The sequence below is a fragment of the Neopsephotus bourkii genome, unplaced genomic scaffold (assembly GCF_033783945.1).
Source record: "Neopsephotus bourkii isolate Nb327-2 ecotype Australia unplaced genomic scaffold, CSIRO-AGI_Nbou_v1 NB_1511, whole genome shotgun sequence".
NCBI lineage: Eukaryota > Metazoa > Chordata > Aves > Psittaciformes > Psittacidae > Neopsephotus > Neopsephotus bourkii.
The window spans coordinates 7,374,933-7,397,390 of NW_026901987.1; the positions used below are offsets into that span (position 1 = coordinate 7,374,933).

Below are 22,458 nucleotides of genomic sequence, written 5' to 3' on the forward strand. Positions count from 1 at the left end.
TGTATTCTTTTCTGTTGTTTATCATACAACCATCTAATTATGTCATCTGCTTGTAAACAAGTTATTAAGCAGACCTTTTTTATCCAGCCAATCTTAACAATAAATGCCCAGTCATTTGCATTTTCTAATTGCTTTTGCTGGTGAACTACCTTCTCCTTAATTTTAACAAGTACTCAGAGGGCTGTGTATAAACAATGTTAGAAATAGAAGCCATTTAAAACAATTACTATGTCCTTTTTTTATTATTGATGTGCATCAGTGTGTTATAGGTTTATGTTCGTTTAAAGCATTTAATTTTGTATAGCTCATATTATTACCATAATGACCGTGGAAAACATTGACCTTGAAGACCATTAATATTTAGCATAATATATTGCTGATTCTCAGTTTGAGAATTTATTGTTCTTTCCTTCATTTTTGTGTTTGAGTTTGGGGTTTGGGTTTGTTTTTTGTGGTTTGTTTTGTTTTTTTTTTTTTTGAGACTTCTCTGAGATTATTTCCATTTTGATACCACCTTCACATAGTGATTAGATATAATATATTACCATAAGCGTCAGCTCTGTGGTAGAAACTTCATCTGCACTGCTGAAAACTTTAGGATGAAATTCATAGTATTGCTGAAGGCAATGTCAAGAACATATAGAGTATTTCTTGGTGGCATCCTTGCAAATGGTTGTCTTTGTACTTATCCTGGTCATGGTTTCTTTGGAGAATATGGCTTTGGCTTGAGAAGTTTTCTTGAAACCTAGTTTTATTAATGTAGTGGACGCACACCTTTCCCAAGAAGCAATGAGAGGTTAAGGGCTGCTTAGCTGAAAAAATTATGTATATGTCAACATATAGAGTTGACACCACATCCTGATTCTGTTTCCCTCAAATATGGTTACTTCTTGATTTTATTTTTTTTTTTGCATGAAGTTAGTGTAAATGCTAACATGAGTTCATTTGCCAAGGTCCTTCCACAATCTGTTTGCAACAGAATAAATTAATTTGTTATGTCTTAGAATGCTGCTTTTTAGAATTGAGGTGAGCAAAATACATATATGTGACTTGTCCTATATGGAATGCTCTTACAGCATGACGTTAATCAGTAACAAAATATTGTGGGTGCTTCTTCATTAACAGAATATGTATCAATTCTTATCTTACAATGCAAACCAAAATTACCACAATAATTAAATATGAATAATGAAAATTTTTTTAGAATCCATTCTTACTTTACCAGAATATTTTATATTGGCTGTTTCTTTTCTAAATTGTACTAAATTAGTTTTCATTACAGTCTTTTTCATTATTAAAAAAAAAAATGCAGTTATGTCAGTGTTATTGGAATTCTGAGAATATTCCTGATGGTTTACTGCTAAAAGCCTTTGCTATTTGGGATAGTTTTGGAACAACCCCAGAATAAATCCCAGTTTAGTGAATTTTTAAATTTTTTTTCCAGGGGAGGCAATTTCAAAGGATTTTAAAGTTGAAAAGCCTGTTACTCAGGCTACAATAAACAAAAGAATGTGGCATTCTTGGTAGATCAAAGTAAAAGCTTTGGGATTTGTATTCCAAGTAACTTTTATACAATGTACAGTCAGTGATGTAGTCTGTGTTGTTATGCCACATTTTGTAATGGAGTAGCCTCAGAATTTTTAATGTTAGCTGGGAAAAGGAGCAGCATCTGTGAAAGCTCATAAAAGGAAATGTTTCTCCAGCTTCAGCACATTGCATTTTGCAGATATGCAGCTGTAAAATTGTGAATTTCTATCATCCTGTACTCCCTTGAGCACTCTATGTGGATGTACAGACTTGTATGGCTAATTTGTGTGTGTTTGTAAGTGTACAGTTTACTTGAAGTTGAGGTATTAATTATAATTAAATGCCCTCTTGGAAACCACCTAACTACATGTTAGAGGACATTCTTTAATGGAAGAAACTGTAAAAAACAAAAAAAAAGAATCTGTAAAAAAAAAAACACCACCCCCCCAAAAAAAAACCAAAAAACAAAAACAAACAAACAAACAACAACAAAAAACAACAAAAACTCCACCAAAACAAACATCACAAACCTACAAATACACCCATCTTTCACAGGAAAAAAAATTATGAAAAGACAAAAATGGAAAAGGTGAAAAAAAAAAGGCAATCTGACTGTGGCATTTAAAAAAATCATTTGCAACAATAAAACATTAAAACAAGGTCTCTATTTTGATTTTTTATTTCATCGTAACCAATATCTAGTTGGTAATGAACCTTGTTTCTGAAGTACTTTTAATATCTTAAGATTTATCATTAAAGAGAAAAGAATAGGAAGATTAGAAATATATGTAAAGTTGACTCATTGCTTTATGAATATTGATCCTCTGGAAAAAAAAAATAAAAATTTCATTCTCAAGAAAATAAAAAGTCAGATTACAGAATATTCATATCTCTCTAATAATTATTTATTGGATTCCCCTATATAATACTTTAATATTCTATTCTAACAGATATTCTAACATGTAAATATTAACTTTTGCATTTTTATTTAATCAGCTATACTATAGCTAAGTATAGTAGTAAACACAATTTACTCCATGTGATTTTATTTGAGTTTTGTATAAACCAGCAAAGTAATAACAAACACCTTCAGCTGCTTTTAGCTTGAGAAAAAGTCTAGAAACTGTTGACATTAAATTAATACTAATAGTCTCTCTCTGTTCAATATGATTTGAGGCCATGCCAACTTTTATATTAAATTATGCTATCACACTGAACTATAAAACTGCTACAGCTATATATAAATAATGTACAGTGGGCTTGAGCTCAGCAAACTATAAAAAGCTGTTTAGATATAGCTGAACTCAGGTAAGACAGGTTTTATATATTATCTAAAATGAATCTGTAGGGTGGAATATTTGTTTTCAAATAAAACTATATGGTGTTACATGCAATATTTTAATACAGATAGATTCACAGTAAAAAGGATTAATTACACATCATCATCACTTCCTGTCACCATGCCTGTAGATCAACAAACCCAATCCTCCTTAGACAATCAGAGAATTAATTTTGATTTAGGATCAAAAATGATTTAACAGGGAATGAACTTTTACGTCCAGTGGCTGAGAGATCAAGACCACAGGTGACTGATTTTAGTGTAATCAGGATAATTTCTGCTGAAATGCAGCGCAGTACCCTTCACAGATGTGATTGCAACACAAAGAAACGTTAAAATATAGCACTGGATAACATGCTGAATCACATAGGTAGTACCTTATGTTGTTATTTATTTGCTCAGCAGCAGCTACATGGCTGAAGTAATGTGAATTGCTATCAGCACTTACTAAACACCTGGCAGCCATTTGTAGCCATTGTCAAGGGGCAATGGACTGCAGTAGTGTGTCCGGGAGGAAGCTGGTGTGACAAGCTTAGTGCTGGTAGAAATTATTGCCACTGACTGAATCATAGGTGACAAATAGTACTTAGCACCACTGATCCAGTTTGAAAATTCAGAAACAGATTTAGGAATCTAGAGGAATCTTGAGACTGTAAGCCTCTTTCACAAGAGGTGGAACTGAATAATACGTAGATAAACTTAATAAAAGGATAGAGATTACCTTCTGAATGTTTCTCTTGCCCAACATAGCACCTAACTCCCCGGGATTAAGATGCCACCACACCCCTATTTCAGCCAGGTCCTGGAAGCACAAAATGATTGCACCATCCTTCTCTCACCGTCCTGGAGAGTAGGACTGTGTATCATCTGCGTGCCGATGACACCACAGCCCAAATTATTTCATTATCTCCTCAGTGGCCTCATATACATGTTGAAAGGAGAGATGACAGGATGAAAACTTGTGGAATCCTTCATGAGAAAATGCCCTCGAGGCTGATGAGCAATTGTCCTATGCCATCCTCTGGGATTTCTCTGAGAGGAAAGAGTGGAACCACACAAATGCAATTCCATCTGCCCCAGCCTAGGTCCACAGGTGAGTCAGAAAAACATCATGGTCAGTAAGATGGCCAGAAAAGCTGCTGACAGAGCTAAACAATGCCACCTTTGAAAAAGGTTTCTGCACTGATAGGCGCTCCCCATCAGCCACAGGGAGCTAGTGTAGCTGTCAGGGCGCACTTGGACTGGAACCAGGTTAAACAGTTTCAGAAGACTTTAAATGGATTCAGAGTTGCTTCACCAGAAGTCTCTGTCATCCACCCAGAGTACGTTTTCTTTTGTCAGGAAATAAATTTTAGAATTTGAGAGTGGCTGAATTGATGTTTTTTGGATACTAATTAATTAAGACAAGCCAGAATCTTATGTTCCCAGTGGGAGACATTAACAACATCTGCTAGAAGTGGCCTGCAATGAGGTCCTGTATGTCATCTAAGTTCACTGCACAACTCTAAAACCCAGTGAGCACTTCAACCTGCAGAAGATTATTTCAATGTTGTTCTGTTAAAGGAAGGGTCAGTATCATCAGATACTTGTTGATCCTCTCTATGAAACAAATAGGAAAGTCCTTGAAAAAATCAGCATTCAATTCAGTTAGAGGGTGAAACACCTCATGCTTCACCAAGCTGTATGGAAAAACTCTACTGGTCTTAACTTTTTATGGTTGACTTATGATGGCAGAAAAGCTTAGTTTATGAGATTAAAATGTTCATTTTGTTTGATATTATTGTCTTTATTTAAGTAGGTGATGAAATCTCCCATACACTTGGAATTAAAAAGTTATTTTAAAAATAAGTTTCTAAAATAGCTGCTCATTCTACTTCTACCAAGAAAGCAATAATTGCTAAATCTGAAATTGAGAATATGTTGGTGATATGTTCTGCTATTTAATGTGAAATTAGACTGTGGTGTACTTGTGCATTATACTTGCTATGGGTTGAAAATGTACTACAACAGAAAAGTGTGGGAAATTATTTTTAATGTAACCATATTGTGTGTATATAGATATATATGTATGTACATATATATGTGTGCATCTTTTGATCAACAATCATGTCTAAGACTAAGTATATAACTAAGCAACATAAAATCTAATGATTACAAGTACACTTTCTTTGGTAATGCTTGAACTACATTAGAAATTGTAATACTTGAACTACAATGAAATATGATTTCTCTTTTTCTGAGGCTATTTTCATTCCATTAATTGATCAGCTCTTTAAGATCCGAAATCAACATTTTGCTAGAATTCATGATGGTGTCCAGGGGGTTTAAGATAGACAGGTGTTTCATATACACATTCAAAACCCCTGGAGGAGTGGCATGTAGTGCCAGAAATTGATTAAGAGGGCTGGTCAGGTTAGGGCTGTGCATTCGTTCTCATTAACTTCAAGAGGATGAAAACCAGCTTAATTGATATATCTTACTAGATGCTACAACACTGACGCATAATGCAAGAAGGCAATGCAGGAATACTGCTGTTACTGCTTTAAGAAAATTAAACAAGGCTTCAGATAATATCTGACACACAAGACTGTAGCAATGAACTTTTGAGTAAATCTTGCATTTTTTCTTGAATATTGACAGTCAGCTTTATATTAACTTCATCAAATGTGAGAAAATACAAACCAGCAACTGACCAGAGATTTTTATATTTAAAACGCATTGAATAGTATTCACTTAAATCAAAATGCTGAGTGGTGCAGGCATGTCATTCCTGTCTTCCTGTTGCTCTTTTTAGGCTGATAAAATCTGTGGTAGCAGTCTCACAATTATATGTCTAATGAATGCTAATACAATTTCTAATTACCTTTCTGATTTTGTGTAACACAATATAATGAAAACAGTTTAAATATTGTGTACCTTTCACATCAATACATACATGCAGAGGTACATTTTTTCTCAGGTGGTAAAACCATACACAAGCTGTCTAAATAGATTACAAACAGAGGTAATGCTTGGCAAAATTATCATCTTGATTCTACATGATTTGAGAGCTGTCAGCTGTGGCAAAGAATTAAAGAGTTATCAGTTGCTTCTTTATTGCCCTTAAGGAGATGAGCTTTACAAAATCGCTTTGTGTTAAAAGGTTATGAAATGTAGTTCTGATTAAAATTTTCTTTTGAACACTTGAACTCCCCACTCAGAATTGCAACTTTATTTAAACATTTTGTAGTCATTTGTTGCAACTAAATAGTTGCATTTAATTGCACTATTGTTTAGAGAACTGTATGCCTTTCCTCAACTTTTCTACTATTTGATTATATATAAGATGACTTGAAGGCAGTATTTACTTTCTGGTAACATTTCAGGAGAAAACTTGCAATTTTGTAAGGGTAGGTGAAAAATCAATTATAACTGATGTTTCCATAACATGCCTGAGGTGTGGAAGGTAAGTTCGGGCAAAAGGTTATTTTCTTTGAATTAAGCAGTCTTGTAATATGTACTAAAAGTGCTCTATTTCATGATAGACAACAGTTTTGAAATAGAGCCAGTATGTTCTGTAAACATTTTACTCTTTTTCCCGAACAATCTGAAAGGTCAATTGAATTCAGGATCAAGACATTGGGTTGTATTTTCTAAAATCGTATCTGAAAATGTCATTTATCTGTCACAAAAAATATGTCACAAAAAAATCATGTCTTATTATTCCAAAACAGTAAAAGAACACAAAGTCTAACTGGACAGAAAATGGAGTCTGCGCACTTATTGGAATTGAAAACAGGCAATAGAAGAATTTCTATCAAATAAAGGTCAAACATAAAGTAATCCTTTGTGAACCTTTTTTTTTGAACATGAGTTTATATCAATATGTGAGAAAACTTTTCTTTCTATTTCTCAGATAGAAGGCAAAGAAAAATAAGCATCCAGGCCATTAGCTTTTACATAACCTTGAATTAATCTTTTTAAAATATATAACTACTTCAGTGACTGAAATCTGGGGCAAGAGGGAAAGTAATATTGCTCCTATTCAGTGATCAGTTACCAAACAATGGTACTGTCCGAGAGCTAATACTGTTTATAGTTTTCAGACATTTGGTATTTTAAAAGACATAGCAGACATATAAAACTTAGTAAATGAAGTAATTAAATAATGGTTTTAATACCATATATGCAGATAAGTTCCCATGAACTTAATTTATACAAAATAACTCCAAAACACAAACGAATTCTTAAGATAAAATAGCTATTTAAAAATTTTGTTTACTGCCTTTTTGTCAATCTTGCCAATGTTTCTCATTTAATAAGTTTTCAGATCCAGGTAACATTCTTAGATAAAATGTGTTGGCAAGTTTCATGAAATCTCATTTGAACGTTATTTCAGAAAGTTGGCATCAAGTGCATGTGTCTTCTTACCTCTTGACTATTGATTGTAATCCTGTTTCTACTGATATTACCTAAAAATGTATACCCTCTTATAAGTGTTTGGAGATCTTTGCAAAGGTTTTGGTTGATTAATGCATCTTGAAAAGGAGTCACTCTGTTTTGGCAGCTGTGTTAGATGTTTTGGCAAAGAAAGGGACACAGTCTGGAAAGTTTTAAAGTGCTAATGTACCATATCTAAATTTAGATGGGTTTTGTTTCTCAGAATGTTTCACTTAGATCTTTGTTCAAGAGGTGAGAGCCAAGTAATGTCTGCAGGTGGTGCAAGGCTGAGATTTGCAGCATTCACTTCTGAGTGGATTCCCTGTGAAATTCCAGAGTTGTGTACTAGGTTCCCCACATAGTGAAAATGCCAAGATCTGCAAGCATTAACAATCTAGCCTGTAAACCATTAGGGAGTATTAAATTAAATTGTACCCTTTGGAAAGATTTGGGGGTTAATTTCAGATTTGTAATCATAACTGCAGTTTTGATGTTAAGTAAAAGCACTTTCTAAAAATAAAACAGAAGGTCTAAGGAGTTCTAATTGAGTATTTTCCTTCAAAGTACAGCTGGATAAGAAGTAGGTACATCTTCCTGCTTTCAACACAGTGCTAAGCAAAGATACCTTATGCATGAATATCTGACATATTACACCTCAGACCATTCAATTAGAAATTTTAGCCACCTCATTCAAAAAGCTATAAATTCTGTCTTGAATGTCAACCCAGTCACTGGAACATCTTTAAAAGCTATTGCTAATGTGTGTCCATTGAAGAAGCCACTCCAGCTAGAAGTGCCTGCCAGAAATTATATTTTTTTTAATTGAAATTTGGCCTCTGAAGGTCTTGTGCTTGACTATCCCCTCTTTTAGACTAAAATCTTAAATGTTTCCTAGTTGTAGATATCATTTCTTTATTTCAGACTTAACAGAAAGGAATGTTTGAAATGAAGGGTATCACAGCCAAAGATTACCTTTTCCTTCCACCTGCCTATTCCCTTATTCATGGAAAGGATAAGGGAAAAAGGTTTTTTTTTAGGATTTGGGGGATTCAGGTTCAGTTCTAACCTGTGACTGAGACATCTCATGTTTGCGCTCTTCTATTTAAAGAATTTTACATTAAAATGTTGAATTCATCACTGAAGCAGTAACTACCACTGAAGCCTTTCCTTGTGCGCTCTAATCTGTAATATACAGAAAAAGCCCATGTTCTCTCTCCTTTTTTCCTGCTCTACCTGCTAACCACTTCTGTACCAAGTGGAACAGCATCAGTGGGTGGAAATGCAAATGTTTTTACCTTGAAATGGCCTAATGCTTCTACATTGCAGCCATTTGGTGAGCACTGAAGCTTAAAGCTCCTTCGGCAGAATGCACTCTTGAAGGACATACATGGAAAACTTGAATGTGAATTCTCTGAATTCTGATTGGATCCAAGATTAAGCCAAGCACCAAAGTGTTTAGCAGAATTTCTACTTACTACCGCCAAATGACATATCTATAAAATTTCATGTGGAAAACTGATTGCCTTACTGCTCAGAGTGCCTTCAGCCCTGGAGGTTTAATCAAAACCTGAATGCAGGTTTTGATAAACAGTTTCAGTTTAGGTTCCCAAAGAACTAGGTAGGGTGAGGAACTTAAATATTTCTGTATCTCATCTCCAAACTTGATGTTTGTGCTAATAATAGTGATGTAACAGTTTACAAATAAAGCAGAGTTCTTTATTTAGCAAATAAATCAGGCAATTATATATTGACTGATGATCTATTACTAATCACACAAAATCAAACATTTTTCAAGAAATATTTTCAGTAATTCTAGGTTCTACGTCCTTTTTTTTTTTTTTTTCCCAGATCATCTCCTTCTGCTCATTAGTTACTAAGAAAGCAAAATGCAAAGGGCTACGTTATACCTCAAATTTGTTTTGTGTGAGAGCAATTGTCAGAGTCTTGGGCTCTGGGATGTGTTACTCAGTTAACAAATTTCTGCATTAGATAGAAAATATTGAAGTTAAAGTATATGATAAAAATGGTTAATTCACATATCCCAAAACTGAGACTCTTCTTCCTTACTTCCATATTTCATCCATACTCCAATTCTAATACTGAGAAGCTAGCTTTCTCAGCACCCTATTAGCAGTTGAGAATTCAGTCAAATAGAGGGACTAAGGGAGATTTTATTTTACTTTTCAAATTTACTTCACTAAAAAATGAAAAAAAAGGTTCTGAGGACCTAGATTTCAGTGAAAACATGGTAAACTTTTTCCAATAATATTCATAAAAAGAGATGAACTTGTTTTCAAGTATACATTCCTCAAATGATATTCAATAGCGAAAGAAGTGTTTCAATACAGGAGATGTTAAAAATAATGGACTAGATGATAGTTTCAGTAATCTGGGCTGCATTTTAACCATATTTAATCATTAATTTAGGTAAACTTCCTATACTAAGGCCTGTTGTTTTGTTGAGGAACAGCTATTTAAATCATATAGAAATTATTACTTTTAAATATGGGAAAGAAGGTATTACTGAATACCTAATATATATTGCATTCAGATTCTATCCTCTAGGTCTAAACTATGTTAACAGATAGTTTGCTTGAATTTTTTTTATGTATCATATGCATCTATAGTCAGTAGCTGCCAGACAAATAGAGGTGATTTTTTCACTGAGTCATCACAGCTTGATAAGTCATTTCTGTTATTATGCGCTGAATATTTAAAAGACAGAAATTTGCTATGAGCTCCATACTGAGACAAAGCAAACCTATAGGACTGACAAGGCTGCGCCAATAAAGTGAATCTGCTTCTAGACATTATTGCTAGACATTTCTCACTGATATTGTTTTTTTTTTCTTCCTCTATTTCCCTCTGTAGAGGTCCTTCTGTAGTGCCATGATAGAGGAGCTAAGAATGTCTCTGAAGTGTCAACGTCGATTAAAACACAAGCCACAGGCCCCAGTTATTGTGAAAACAGAAGAAGTTATCAACATGCACACGTTTAATGACAGAAGATTGCCGGGTAAAGAAACCATGGCATAGAGCTGGGAAGCCAAATACCCCAAGCACAAACTGTCATCTTTTTTCGAAACAACCTTGCAAGAATGTTTCCTGTGGAAATATGCAACCTGTGCAAAATAAATGAGTTACCTCATGCCGCTGTGTCTATGAACTAGAGACTCTGTGATTTCAGCAGTTGCAATGGCCAGACTCGAATCACAAACATCATGGATCAATCAAGTTATGCGGGGTTACACTGTTAGTCATGGGTTTCCACCATTCTGAATGAATGAATGTTCCACATGAGTTTTGTGGCTGGTTTCAAATTCAGTCTCAGTGAGAAATTACAGGTTTCTTTTGAAGTTCAACGGTTGCCAGGAGATGGAAAATAAATGTCCAAGATGATACTAACCGTGGAAGGAGTCTAGTAAGCATAATATCTCAGAACTGTAATGGAACAAGAAACCATATGCTCTTCTGAACTTCCAAACATAGAAGAGTTGGTAACTGCTGGTAGACTGAAACTACCATCTGGACAGGCAATATAAGCTTCCTGGATGGGAGAAATGTTAAAGTGAAGAAACATGAATCCCATGATTAGAAGGATAAATATGAGGATGCTCACTTACTTTTTGGACTGTCTGTGTCACTGAATTAAGTAAATAAATAATAATTAAAAAAATAAATCAGTAACTTAAATTTACCTGGGCTGGAACTTTAATCTAAAAAAAAAAAAAACAAAACCCAAAACAAAACAACAAAAAAACCAACTCACCAAAATAAAAAAAAAAACAACAAATGAACAAAAAAGTCCATAATTTTGACCCAAGTTTTAGATGAATGAAAATTTCCTTGGTACAAAGGAATGTATTTTACAACCTTTAGATATAAATGATTACTTTTTTTTTCTTTAATTGTGAAAAGAGGGAGGGGGTGGGAATCACTGTACTTCACACGTAGAGGGCTTACATTTTAGCTTGAATGGGTTTTGAAACCCTTGTTCCTGCTTCTAATTGAACTCAATGGACCCTGAAGAATTCTCACTAATATTGGAAGTAGAATGAGTCACCTAAAAGAAGTGAATGGGGAGAACTTTAAAGAGGACTGCATTTTTCAATACAGTCACAGTACTAAATGAACAAAATTCTTGAGCAGGTTTTTTTTTTTCCAAAAAAAAAAAAAATGTTCAGGTTTCTTTCTGGAAATGCAAGATTTCTATGAAAATAGTTTTTGTATGGAAATTTTTGTAATACTTTTTATCAACAAAATAAGAACATGTGTTTCTGCCAGGGGTGTGATGCCAAGCATGAATGGTAGTGCGTGTGCACCACCAACGTTTGGTGAAAACTATTTTTATCAAGTAAAAGGAATCTTAGAAGAGACATATTTTCAAGTTAGATAATATAAAAAATAGGTGCACTACCAACACTGCTTACCATGCTACATCCCTGTTTTCCACTAGCCTGATAACATGCTGTCATGAACAATTGTATGTAAAAGGTAAAAGACACAGACCTCTTGACCACATTGTGATAACAGTTGAAGTGCACTCAGTTTGCTGTTTGAAACCAATGCACAAAATTAAAAAAAAAAAAACATTAAAATTATGTCAGTTTTAGTTGTTTTGTTTTTGCTGTGTTATTTGAGCAACATATGTACAGTACTTTGTCTGAGTACTGGTACTTAGCCTCAGCTTAGGGCCCTGTTCTGTTGATTCTTGCCATAAAAGGTATGGCCAGAGAGTTTTCTGGGATTCCTGAGGAAAGACAGTACAACACATTGTGATAAGTTTTTGCAGGATCTAGCCCTTAGTTGCTTCAAAGATAATTTATATGTCCTGCCTGTGACATATAAAGCTGCTGGATATAACATTTTTAAATAATGCCCTACAGATGTTGAATCTTGCACCTCCATCTGTTGTAAATTTATTTGTATATCAACAAAAATATATAGAATGAACTATGAAGGAATGATATGTCAGTCAAAAATATTGTGGAGATTGTCTTTATACAGAGAATAGTTAGTTCAACTAACTTAAAACAGACTAAAATTATCACAGACAATTAGTCATTGGTGAGCAATGAGGTCATTTGTTTACTAGGATTTAATTTAATCTTACTGTCTTTTTAGCACAAGAATGTAAGATATAGCATTCAAATTATAGAAATTAAATCATGAAATTTTGGGGAAAAGGGGAGGTTTGTGTCTACTAACCAGTTCTCATAGTTCTTCATAGAGACTGAGCTGGCCATTTCTGTTGTGAACAGGGACTGAGAAAGCAAATTCTCTTGCATTCATGACAGTTTCATCCCCATTTATGTGATAACCAGGAAGAGGTTATCTTTGTCTGAAGTATAAACAAGATAAAAACATCTTCAGCAAAGATTCTGAAAATGAATATACTTACATAACAAATATTTAAGTTAATTCTTTAAAATACAAAGGGCGAGAAAGTAACTGTCGTACAACAGAATGAAAATTCCTAATTATGGTGGTTTGGAATGGACAAAAAATTAGCTATTGCATTTGAGTGATGATTTACAATAAAATCTGTAAAATCGTGTAATAAAATGCTGTGTTATATTCAAACAAACCTTTCTTTTCTCCATTAAGGGTGTTGAAATAAGCAGGATTCCATTCTCACCTTGATACACATGACTAATTCTCATTAAGCTTTATGTGAGCCAAAGTAGGTGTGAATGCAGAATATGTCCCAAATGTTTTACTGGGTCAACGTCCCCCAAGGAACAAAAAAACAAAATCAAAAGTAATGTGGCTTAATTAAGATTTCAGTGAAATTTTCAGGCTTCTATTATAAAGGAAAATATGGAAAGCAACTGAAGATTTGTATTTTAGATCAAGACTAAAAATGCCTGGCTCCACAGATTCATAGTAGCATAGTCTTTAAAAAGAAATAATCATACACTAATTCATAATGTTACTTTGTTGTTCGTTAGTAATTATTTCTCTGTGTTTCACAGAAAAATAAGATACTTGAGGAAAAACTGGTAACAAAAGGTTGACCCCCAAAGCAGTAGAAATACTACCGGTAGTTTTGTACTCAAAACCAAAAACATAACGATTACTTTTCCTTTCACTGTTGTGATAGAAATCCTTAATTCTGAAGAAAGCTTCCTCATTTTGATAGGCTTCTGAATGGCAAGTTCCAAATTTCCAAATTCTCGTGTAGCATAAATATCAACAATGCCATTAAAATCACTGGAACTACACCAGATAATATCAAGTGAGTATCTATCTGGCCCATGAAGATTCAGAATCTGTACATAACTGCTTATGGGGCTTCAAATAATAGCTCAGTCTGTTGATTTCCCAGGGCACGATGAATGGTGCTTCTCTTTCTGACCTCGAATGTCACTCTAGAGATGCTTTTAAAGCAGTTATAACTCAGTTATATGTGGTGGTACCTGGTGGATGACAACTGAGGTAAAAACTGAAAAGGACTTTTTTCTTTTTTTTTTTTTCTTTTTTTACTGTATCTCTTTCAAGGGAGACAGACATCTATAATCTTAAAAATTCTCAAGACACACAATTTCAACCTTCAAGTTGCCTCAGCATGGTTATACATCAATAAATAACTATGTGGATAATACAGAATATCTATAAATAAGAAAATGTGAAAGGACTGGTAGTAAAAAATTCTAAGCCGAATAGTTGGATGAAATCAAGTGATGTGTGGAGCTTTATAGTAAATGAGGATTTGTCTAGTTATACACATTAGCAAGATATTTCATAATATTCTTCTTATATAAAAACAAATACAAGCATATCCAGGGAGTATCTGGCGGGTACTTAATGAGATACTGCTTCATGAAGTTTCTGTATCAACTTTCAGTTGAAGAATTCAGTATAGGTTTGAAAATACCTTTTCTTTCCTCTTTATATTACATGCATTAATCCTTCCTGATTTCATCCATAAGGTCTTCTAAACCCCTTGAATAACAGAATGCAAAAGACACAACGTATGAAGAAAATAAACCCACCAAAATCCCAAATCTCAAATAGAAGTAGGAGAAATACCCTGACATTCTACAAAATCAAAATGTTTTCATGGTAAAGGAGTCATGAGCAGAGATAACATCACACAAAGAAGTAAAATATAATGTGATAGTAATTTTTGTTTTATTACATTAAGGATATTAGAAAAATATTTAGAGTATTTTAGACACAACTTCACTTAGTCTCCAAATACATTAGAGTTTCCAAATGCATCAACAATCACAAAATATGATGACTAAAATGCTGACTACCTTGAAAGGAGTTTCAAAACTACTTCAGAGGAATCAAGCTTTTGTTCCCAAATGTGTACTGATACAATATTAAATGAAAAATAAGAATCCAACTCACTTTAAGGTGTACAGGAGCAACTGTGGTTTTTGTCATTTTTTTAAAGATGTGTAGGAAAAGAAAGGGTTGCTGAGGTTGACTTGTCTGACATCCAAGATTGTTTCTTTCCAATCTCAAATATGCTAGTGTCCTGTTCCCTTCCAGTCTTGCCTCTCTGCCTTCATACAAGCACCTCTGACACTATCACATTTATTTTCAAAACCCCTCTCTTCTGGCTTTCCTATAAGAAGTAGTTCTAATTAAAACTAAAGTTACTCAAGCACCTCACCTCCCCAGTTTGTATCCACAAAGATAAACACACTATCTTTTTATGTGACTGTAATTGTCCTTCTTTTCATTTACTACCCCTCTCTGTCCCCTGCCTGTGTTATCTTCTCCTGTTGTTCTTGTATTTGCCTAGACTGTAAGCTCTTAGGGGGCAGGGAACCTCTCTTTGGTTTGTTCTATGTAGCACCATGAACTATGGAGCTATATAAATAATAAAAAAGTAGATTTTCTTAAATGATTTTTGAAGTTATAGTTATCTGATTGACTGCCAGTGTAGTAATACATTGTTTTAACTCATTGCCTGAAATCCTAATCACTACAGCCAATAATAATAAAAAGAATGAAAAATAATAAAATCAACCCAAAGGAGCTATCACAGTGGCTCATCTTACTGAAAATGTCTCTACATAGGTGGGGTTTAAGAATATAGAGTATCATGTTCGTATTGCTTCTATTAAGGTTTTAATCTGAAATCAGCTACATTAAAAAATGGAAAAAGTAGGGTAACACAAAAAGAAGGGCTATATAGAGGATGAGCTTTGTGAAAGAAAACTTTAAATTGGTTTAGGCTTTGTAAAGCTATAATTAAACAATTTCTTAAGTTGGGCACTATACACCTTGCATTCCTTCATTAAATCTGCTCACTTAGATCAGCAAGACTCTCATTATCAAAACTGATGCTAATTCTATCAGCCTGGGCTAGTGCATGCAGTTATTCTTCCTCAGGTATAGGACTTGTCATATCCCTTTGTTCAGCTTCATGAAGCTCTTGTTGGCCCATCTCTCCACTGAGAATACACTTGCTGAGAATGCAGTCTGTTCCACCATACAGGTAATTAATGGAGATGTTAAACAGTATAAGACACAGTATGGATCACTTTTGATACATCACTGGCTACTGGCCTGAGGCTGGACTTTCTGCCATTGATCATAACACTTTGATCATGACAGCTGAGCCAGTTTTCAATCTAATATATTGTCTGTATGTCCTTAATATAATTGGAAATGGTTTTCAAAAGATTTTTCTTCCTCACCTTCCCAGTGATGAATGTGAAGCTGACAAGCTTATAGGTCTCCACATCCTCCTTATTGCTGTTCATGGAGGTAGGAGTGACATTTGCTTTCTTCCAGTCCTCACATATATTCGCCAACCATGATGAGCTTTCAGATTATCAAGAGTGACCTCACAATAACATCGGCCAGCTCCCTCATCCTTTGCAGGTGCATCTTATCAAGTCTTATTAACTTATATATGTTCAGTTTGTTTAAATGTTCCCTAACCTGATCCTTGTCCACTAGGAGTAAGTCTTCCTTGCTTGAGATTTTCTACTGGACTCAGGGACCTGGCTTTTCTGAAGGCCGGTCTCACCCATAAAAACCCAAATTGAAGAAGATACTGAGTACCTGGCCATCTTCTTTCTCACCAGGCTTCCACTGCTGTTCTGAAGCTGTCCCACAATTTCCCTAGTCTTCCTTTTGCTGTTGATATGTTTATAAAAGCTGTTCTTGCTACCTTTCAAAATGCTTTCCAGATTCAGTGCAGGCGGGCTTTGGCATTTATGAGACTGACTCTGTGTTCCATGACTGTTTTCCTTGAGATTCTTCTGAGCAGGTCTTCTAAAGCCAAAGGCCAGATTCTGCTGTCCTGAAATATGGGGTTAGTATCCTGTTTTTTGCCCTTATCCTTTTCCCTCAGCACCCTGAAATCCATCATTTGCAGCCAGTACTGTCCCTTACCCTGATTCTTCTGTTTGTAGGTATGGATAGAGAACAGAATCTCTGGGCTCAGTAAGTTATCATCAAAGTACTATAGAAATCTGATTGTGCCCTGCTGTGTAGCAGGGTGCTTCAAGTCCCCATGAGGACTTGATGGCTTTGTGAACATGAAGCTTCTTTTGGTTGGCTGAAGACATAATCAACTTGGAATTTGCAAGAAAAATTATGAACCAGACCCTAAATACCTTTTCATTTTCATTTGCAATATTTCTTCATCTTTGTTCCCTTAGAATTCTTACTCATTAATAAAAAAGAAATCATGGCCTCTGCTTAGAAAATCATAAAATATACATTATTTTTACAGATTTTTTTGCTGCAAAGTCATTTTTGAACATTACCAGGAGAGCCATTGCTAAATATCTGTCTAGCTGGACTTCAAATTTGGGTGACTTCTCTGTTTAGGGGTAAAAATACTAAGAAGATTTCAACTCTGCAAACATGGTGGACAATGTTCACTATCTTAGAGTGAGCATCATGGTGACTGACAGCCACTGGTGCACAGTTCTGCTTTGAAGCATTTCAGACTGACTAGTTACATCAAAACAGATATCAATTTTCAGCATACTTTATTGACAGACATTATTTTGTTCTTTCAGAGAGGCTTGAAACAAATTTGCTTAATGTGGGAAAATAAAAAATCAAACAACAATACAAAACAGACAAAAACTATTTGTGTCAGGGTTCATAAGATCCAGCCACTTTTTCTAGACCAGAATATTATCCTATGACTCAGTAAACTCCCAAATAGTAGAATTTTAAATTACAGACTCATATGAGCTTGGTAACTGCAGAAGCACATGTGTAGCTTTCAAATTACCAGAAGTTGAAATAGCTGCCATATCTGAATCAGTCCTAAATTCAGAAGAAAGTGTCCAATAAGCATTATTGAAGTACAGCTTTATTTGTACTTCTGTTTGATAAACTTATAAGGCTTTTTCATTTTATTGTTTTGTTTCTTTCAATTACTGGTAATCTTTGGCCATAATCTAGCCTGAGGGAGACAACATACTCAAAATAACCCAATTATAACCAGGCTATTGAAATTATCAGTCACCCACATTTTATCTCAAAGCTTTCTTTTCTGCTGATAGGTATTGTAATCAGATTGATAGACTTTTATGTTGCCTTTTTTCTACTTCTGCTACACACGGGTTCATGTTACAGGTATCCTAGTCTAACATTATATTCCAGAAAATACCTGAATATAGCTGATGCATAGAGATAATTTTAGTTTCCATAAAACAGTGAACCAACTCATATTCCACTTGTGAACCTGTGATATCTGCTATTAACAGGCTGCTTCATGATAATAACTTGTGCTTTTTTCATGTATTTCATTGCCTTTTCTCTAAATCTGTTTTTGAATTTCATATTTTGGTTTCATCTTTAAGCTTTGTGTTCATGTAGAGTGCCTGCAAAAATGGAATACTAAATGAATGAAAACATTACATAATAGCAGTAAGAAAAAAAAAAAGTAAGTGGCTTCTCAGAATGTTGTCTATCTGCCTCCAAGACATTCTGGTCCAAAAAGTTTATGTAATAACGTTACATTACCTTGAGTTAAAGACCCACTTCCAGGACAACATTTGTTCAACTTTTCTCAATGTGTTTGGTCCCTCTGTATTATCAAAATCTATACTACTAGCATTGTTTTGACAAGACCAAGTTCAATTAAGCTGCACATCAGCAGTACATCTGTTATGTCTTTCGCTTTTTACAGAACAAAATTTATTTTACATGACTACAGAGATTCTGTTACTTATCTATCTACATACCTAGCCTACAGGAAACACCTTCCACATTTTCTTTGGAAGCTGGTAAAAACCCACCAAAAATATCATAAATGAATTGGCTATTCTTAAACTGTTGCTCTGAAAAAAACAAGGTGTTGTTACATTTTAAATGGAAGATACCATGTCTTTGTAACAAACTGTCCATGGCTGAATACATGCTAGATGAACCACAGGAAGTCTGGTTCTCAGATATAATTGAATGACCCAATTTTCTGTCTGTTATTAGGATATTGGGCTCTTAACACATTATAATTAATATTGACATCTTTGGCACTAAAAATTGAACAGTATGAGCTTTGCTTTATTGTTCTGAATTCTAGAGACTTTGATTTTAACCAGGTTTATATTTCTCACTTGTTAGGAAAAGGTTATGAGAACTAGATAACTGATCCTGAGCCTGGTGAGTTGAGCACCCTATTAGTGGCACACATTAATTTTTAAAATAGATGCTGTCTTTTGTCATCCATTTTTTATAGCAACTAATTATGAAAGTGAGTGAATATGCTATAATCACGACTCTTATTTAACACCTTGCCCAGCAGAAATTAAATTAAGGGGAATATTTATAGAATATTTGGACTGGTAAATTACAAGAAATGGTATGTGTTAGCCCACGCTTGCCTTTGTTCCTTAAGGCTCACTCAGGTATGATACGGTGGATATTTTTCATGAACTATATGTATATCAATGCACTGATTGCTATATGAAGCCTATGTTCTTGGCCTTCTAGGAAGATGTGTTTTATAATTCTACTGTCTCTTTTTAAAGTCACAAATGGTTTTGTGAATATAAGCAAGATAAACAAGTGTAGCATGAGTTATTTATCTTAAAACGTTAGGAGAAGTATTAAAAATGCAACTACAACATGAACATGTAAATATTAATTAAAGCATTCAAAAGTCAGTGTTAAGGCATTCATTGAAATTCAGTGTATTAGAAGACAGATAAGGTTGCCTATTTCTGAATGAAGCTTTTTTTTTTTAGCTTCTCATTGGCAACCTTTAATTCTATTTCTAAACTCCTATCAATCTCTCTTCAAAGTTGTCAGATAACCAGCAAGGGGATGATAAGAGGTTTCACCATTTAATTCTCTTAAATTTCCTCTTAAATTATCTCGAAGACTCATTACAATTGACTCAATTTTTGTCTGCTAGCATAATTACAAAATCCTTGAAGTGTGTCAGTTTCCTTAAAGATTTTCAGATAACTAAATTATAGATAATCTTTGCTATAATTCTGAAACAATTGCTAAAAAAAAATATGGACTTTTTTTCTTTAAGTTTTTTAAGATGTAACCAATCTCCTTGTTTCATAGTGGAAAGTGTTAGAAGAGATTGTGGATTAAATTTACTCATATATTTATATCTCCGTCTGTTGAAGATGCAGATATTTTCTTTGGCTCCTAAATATCTGCAAACAAAATTTTTAGTTTAACTTTACTTCTACTTGTATTAGTTTCACTTAGTATATATTTCTAGTGGAATCTTCATTTCAGAGTTTGATTTCCTAACATGCCTTAATATTTTCATCTTTACAATGACCAGAAAGAGATCACTTTCCAATTTACAGAATGGAATAAGTGACACAATGAAAAATGATTTGTCTATATTTAGATAGAAGGTCTAGTGTGAAGTCAGCAGCCTACTAAATCTTTAATCGGGGTGGATTGTGGTTACATTACCACTTGAATACAGCTATTTATTAACCTTGCTAATCCTCCTAGCTTTTCTTAGGTCCTCCCCTTTATCCTGGAAAGGGGAGGACCTAAGACAAAAAGACTATTTGAGCTCCAGAGCCCCTGTTGACCTCTTCCAGGGCTCTGTAGTCCTTCTTTATGTTCTCCAGGCTACTACTATATCACTAGCACCCATATGGATCACTAGAAGTGGGTAATAGTCTACGGGACTTACTAGAGCAGGCAGCCTCTCTGTAACATCTCTGATTTGTGCCTCTGGAAGGCAACACACCTCCCTTGAAGACTGGGTCATGCCAACAGATGAGTGCTTCTGCTCCTTTCAGAGTCTCCTACTACTATGACCCACCTTTTTTCCCTGCCAGCACCAGTAGGGATCTTTACCAGTGCACCAGCTGGTTGTTTCTGGTGCGAGAGTTTTTCCTCATCAGCCCCCTGCAGGATAGCAAAGTGGTTCTGTGTGGGGACAACAGATTTAGGAAGAAGCCCCTTGCTTTTAATTGTCCTCTTCCTTTTTTGTTTTGTTGTTTGTTTGTTTGTTTTGTTTGTTTGTTTGTTTGTTTGTTTGTTTGTTTTTTTGTTGCTGTTTCCCAGCTTCGCAGGTTAACAACCTCCTTCTTTCTTCCATGAACTACAGGGGATGCTTGAGGGCCCTGCAGAGTTTGGGCCTGTAGCAAACATTCCTGCTTCCTCTCAGCTTCCCTGAAATCTTGCAGCCCATTAATAGTGTCCCACAGGTCAGGCACCTGCTGCAGGATGACCTCCACCAGGGAGCATGCCTGCCCATTGTGCACCTTTCCCTCACAAGATCAGTGCAGTCATACTCTACACTTCGAGCTCTGCACTGCAGCCTTACCTCTCATTGGCTCTGTCTGGCTGTCTACACTGACCACTGCCTGTGTAGCCAGCTCAGAATTCCCAGACCGGGCCCTGGTCATGAGAGTGCTCACTAGGTTTTTGCTCCAAGTTGAGATAGAAATACTATAAGAGCACATTTCTGTACTTGAAGGGAACTCGAAAATGATGCTGGGTTGTGTGAGTTCTAAAACAACTTAAGTAACAAGAGGCCTGGTCCTGGCATGACAGGGTGGGATGCTTTTTTGACTTGGATGCTGGCTAGCCCTCATATACATAGTTGTTTTGGGAAGAGGGGTCCTGCAGCAGGTGACCCCACAACATCCTTGCTAATGAGCACCCATAATTTGCTCTGCACGCTTTCCCTGCCTGCAAGGATATCAGGTGCTCAAGCCAGCCATGTCCTAGTTTTCAGCTATGTTCGTTACGAGAATTCAGTTCTCTGACTTGTTTGCAGCTGTAGCACTGCTCTGAGTGAGGAAACTGCAGCAGAGCATGGAGAAACCCATGATATGTGCTTGGATTTTGGACAGAAAAAAGCATCACTACTTTGGAATGACTTGAATCAGAATTTTCCTTCTCTGTACCATCTTAAACGTAGTACTGTTTTCAAAGTAATCATCAGCTATTGTATTTTAATTCTTATTTTGTGCAGTGGATCATAGATATTCACAAGTACGAATGGTATATATTTCTGGGTAAACCAAAAAAGAGAGTCTTTACAGTGCTCAAAAAAGTATGTTATTAAATTGCTTGGAGGTACAGTTTTTCAGAACATATTATATTTTTTGTTGTCACTTTATTTCTCCTTTTCCGTGGGATTTATTTTTATTCCTTTATCGTAGTAAGAGAGAACTGTGAACTGTGGAAAGCTCACTTTCATTCTATATCCATTCTTCCTTAGTATCTTCAGATTCTGCTCTTCAGATACTCTTTGGGACAGAAATGTAGCGATACATATTTTTCTTCAGTAAGGACCAGGTCCCTGTCTTGAATTTATACTGTTTTTCCTGCTATTTATACCCCAAGCTTGAAGAATGGTTCTGTATGTTAACATGGATAACCTTAGTCTCAGTTTACACATAACATTGCTATATTTGCCAGACAGAAAGTAAAACCTATGTCTCATTTCTATAAAAAAGAGACAAAATAGTGACACCTTCTGCAACAGGAACATAAAGTGAAAATCATTTTGCAGTTGTCCTTATGAGAAGGGGGAGTGTTAATCTGTGTTTCAGTTTCTGTGCATAGAAAAAGTGAAACCAAGAATAATCAGATTTAAACTCTGGTAATAAGTGGCTCTATTAAGTGACACAGAGAAATCTTCAGGAAACATATCTGCCAAACTATTTCCACTTGCAATGTAGCTGTGTCAAACCCTGTCGAAATCTGTATTCACTCCACCCATATCTGCCTAAAACTATGATCAT

At 35.0% G+C, this 22,458-nt stretch overlaps 1 protein-coding gene across 6 annotated transcripts in view; it reads left to right on the plus strand.

Moving 5' to 3' along the window:
* GRIK2 (glutamate ionotropic receptor kainate type subunit 2) overlaps nucleotides 1-13,385 on the plus strand; it is a 401,313-nt gene extending 387,928 nt beyond the window's left edge. For 5 of the 6 annotated variants that reach the window (XM_061369873.1, XM_061369876.1, XM_061369877.1 and 2 more), the window contains 2 exons: nucleotides 3,782-3,959; nucleotides 10,157-10,318. In XM_061369873.1, the coding sequence (XP_061225857.1) occupies nucleotides 3,782-3,959; nucleotides 10,157-10,170 (192 nt within the window). In that variant the 3' untranslated portion in view covers nucleotides 10,171-10,318. Of the gene's footprint in view, nucleotides 1-3,781; nucleotides 3,960-10,156 lie in introns of all 6 variants that reach the window. The other variant, XM_061369874.1, reaches the window with a different exon arrangement.
* Nucleotides 13,386-22,458: the final 9,073 nt, after the last annotated feature.